The following is a 3,393-nucleotide window of genomic DNA, read 5'->3' as shown; positions in this document are numbered from 1 at the left end:
TTACCAATACCATATATTTTTTTCAATTCTAAGTCGAACAAAGTTTGAACACAAAATTTGGTTTATAAGGATAAATCACGCTGAAGATGAGGTATATACATAAATTAATTTGGGCTGCATATGGAACTTTTCGACCTTGGGTTTGGTCCAAGGGACCAAAAACAAGGGCTAATTTTGCTAAAATTGATCATTTTGAATTCCCAGGCGCCATTTTCTCAAACAATGCTTGTTTGATATATTCCAATTAACGGAGAGTATTTTGGAACCTTCTGAAAAACACTCTTGTTACAGCACATAATCCTAAAAATACAAGTATTCAACACTGTCACATCATCATTACATTACACCTGTTAGATACCATCTAGTGTAATTATTGTCAAAACGGCAATCAGTTGCCAGATAACAAGACTGCTACAAATACAACTATCATATCTGAATCTATATAGAAACAATGTGAAAATGTAAACTTAAAGCTAGCCCTTCGACAAAAGGACCCCAAAAGAATAATACAAATCTCCCTGTCTTTGTAGAGTCCTCAATCAAATTTTCATGAAGTTCATCTCTCTTTTGAAGAGTCAAGTGTATACAGATTTCTGGCACGAGATGAACCGAGTAGCGAAAAAATGCCACCTCTTAAAGACTCAAAACAAGGATATCATTTTGTTGCTGAAGATTTGTCAGATGAGCAACACACATTCAGTGTCATGTTAGAGATGTTTCTCACGCTACTACATAACACCAACCACACATTATGCCTTTGACCGTCTAAATTCAAACCATATCTCATAATGGTTGAATAACAAACTATCATGAGTGTGCTTCCCGAGATACTCGAGCCCCAAACTTGTAAGCCTCTTTGTGCATTCCTCTCCTCCCAACCGTGAGCAGAACTTTATATTATGCGATACAAAGATTCTTCCATCATATGGTTTCAATTTAGATGCTAACCTTTCAAGTCCAGTCCACACAAGTTTATCAGGCATATGAAGGAATACAGCACTAGCATAAATCAGATCATAAATTGTGCCAGAACCAAACTTGCTGAAATCCATGTCTTCCCCCTTAACTATCAAAGGCCGTTTGGGTAGAAGGCCCTGGGCAGGAAGCTCATACCTAAATGCAGCCATCAGAGACAGCTCGTCTCTTTCAAGACAATGGAAGTGTTCAGTATTTAAGTATCGAATGAAATGCAAACCAACTCGAAGAGTACCACAGCCTATCTCTAGCACCAATGAGTCTGGTCTGAGTTGAGTGGTTTGTGCAAGGAACTCAAATACATCTCTTCCCCCAGCCCAAGGTTCACCATAGTTGCTATGGTGCTCTTCCACTAGCAGTTCCCCAGGGCATGGGAAGGCAGTGTGATTATCTGATTCAGGTTTCTCATAGTGAGATATGCCCTTAAATCTGCACTTGGAAGAAAAAGTTGAGATCAGAAAACCAAAAAGGGTATTCAAATATCCATGTTCAATAGAAATGAAATTAGAAATTGCCATCAATGCCTCAAAAATGTGTCCCAAGAGGGTAACTAAACACTCCCATAAACATAGCTGTATAACAAAAAAAATCTTGAGTTTGAACTTCGTTATATACAGTGTTTGAATATGGGCACCCCTACTATATTATTCATAATCAAATGGATAAGTACTATATTAACAGAATGAGGGGATCTGTCAACCATTATAAATCGCGAATTCAAAATTGAGAAAAATGTCAACTTTAAAGGTTGTGAAGTCGGAGTTTAATACACATTTTCACAGAAAGATGGACAGAAAGTAAAACAAACTTCAGTCTGAAGCATAGCATCATGCAAAAAACTATTGTAGAAACAAAAAGAAAGGCAGTAGCAGTGTGTTTTCCAGGAACACCAATTTCCACTCATTCTGTTGCATCTTCTCTCACCTTTTATGAATCCAGCATAATTTCTAGCCTACTTGTCTGCTAGTTCATTTATTTTCCTAATATTTGTTAATATATAGAGTCTGAACTGTTAGAACTTTAATCAATGCCCCCCACCCCCTCAATGTTCTCTCCCCCCTTCCAAATACAACTTTCATTGAAAACTACAAATTGCAGGCTTCTCATAAATTACCATTCTGATGAGTAATAATAATGTTTAGAAATAGTAATCCCAAAACAAAGATATGCTGATACACACATTAGGATTAAAAACATTGAGAGCTTGGAAGGGTCTTACTGTCTCAGATCCTCCAGTTGCTGAGCCCTAGTGCGAGGGTTAATACCCTTGCGAAGCACATTGTCATGCATATGAAGCCCATTCGCTCGGATTTGATCCTTCACCCACTCAACATCCTCCTTCCTTGTTGACAAGGGAGAAATGCTGTTGCCAGACTCCTTCCTTGCCAATAATGGAACATCACCACTGCTAGGCTCGGAAACACCAATAGCAACACTCCTAGCATTGGAAGCAGAGATGTCTGAAGTAGTAGGGCAGGAGCAGGATGACAGAGAGGACAAAAGGAAGAACAGGAAAACAGTAGCCACTAATGCAGATAGAACCAAAACAGGCACCGATACCACCACACCCTTTGACATTGCCCGTGAAGCCGAGAGTGCCATCTATGACTAACAACAGCTTACTACAGCCTATGAAGCAAGAAGGAAAATTGAAACTAAGCACACCTGTCGTTGCTGAATGTTCAAGAATTACCCATAAACTCGTAATTACCTAAATACATTGTACCACAGTGCAATAAAATTGAAATCTCAACTAAATAGCATCAAAGTTCATTTATATAGGGTATGTTTGGTTTAGTATTTTGTTTTCTTCTGTATATGCAAGTTTATCCAAAAACACAGTTATGTAACTATAGCGCACTAAGTGACATGATGCACAAAAACATAAAGAGAAAACTAAATCAAAACCCAATTGAAAAATCCATCCCTGGAGTATGCACAATCATGAAAGCAAGAAACTTTAAACACCCAATTTATTAGGGTATTAGAAATGACCCAGATGGATAATTGATGCAGGGGACAAACCAGAAGCATTAATAGCATTATCAACAGTGAGTTCAATCGAAATAGAACAGAGCAGAGACACTGAGCATAGATCGTGAAATGGGGGAGAAACAAGATGAGAAAAAAAAATGGAGACACATTGGAATTCGTTGCAATTAATCAAAGAAAGCAGGAATGTAAAAATTGGTACCTGTTAGTGAGTAGATCTAGGAGGGGATGGCGCCACGAGGTTGTACTGCGTTGAAAAGAAAGAGAGAAGAACAAGGAAATTGTAGAGAACCTAAAACATTACGTAAAACAGAGGAAGAATTAACCCATGTTTTGTGGTTGTTGTCGGTGTTAATGGATTGAAGTGATATGAAATAAGATAATGTTACAAAGAAAAATGAAATAGGGTTAAAAATAGAGAAGGGT

General features: G+C 37.9%; 1 protein-coding gene across 1 annotated transcript; it reads right to left on the bottom strand.

The window, feature by feature from the left end:
- Positions 1-257: 257 nt before the first annotated feature.
- On the bottom strand, positions 258-3,393 carry LOC137818844 (uncharacterized). Its single transcript, XM_068622470.1, has 3 exons — positions 3,170-3,393; positions 2,195-2,604; positions 258-1,404 (listed from the first exon to the last, which is right to left on the bottom strand). Exons 2-3 carry the CDS (start codon positions 2,575-2,577, stop codon positions 750-752), a joined length of 1,038 nt encoding a protein of 345 aa, XP_068478571.1. The 5' UTR covers positions 2,578-2,604; positions 3,170-3,393; the 3' UTR covers positions 258-749.

This window comes from Phaseolus vulgaris, chromosome 10 (genome assembly GCF_000499845.2).
Source record: "Phaseolus vulgaris cultivar G19833 chromosome 10, P. vulgaris v2.0, whole genome shotgun sequence".
NCBI lineage: Eukaryota > Viridiplantae > Streptophyta > Magnoliopsida > Fabales > Fabaceae > Phaseolus > Phaseolus vulgaris.
Note: the sequence above shows the minus strand (reverse complement) of the source record. Positions and strands in the feature narration are given on the sequence as shown.

Bases quoted from the DNA above. Each gene is read 5' to 3' on its own strand.
- LOC137818844 (XM_068622470.1), bottom strand. From the start codon at position 2,577: ATGGCACTCTCGGCTTCACGGGCAATGTCAAAGGGTGTGGTGGTATCG. The intron at 1,405-2,194 runs GTAAGACCCTTC...TTCCAAGTGCAG, and splicing joins CAACTGGAGGATCTGAGACA to ATTTAAGGGCATATCTCACT.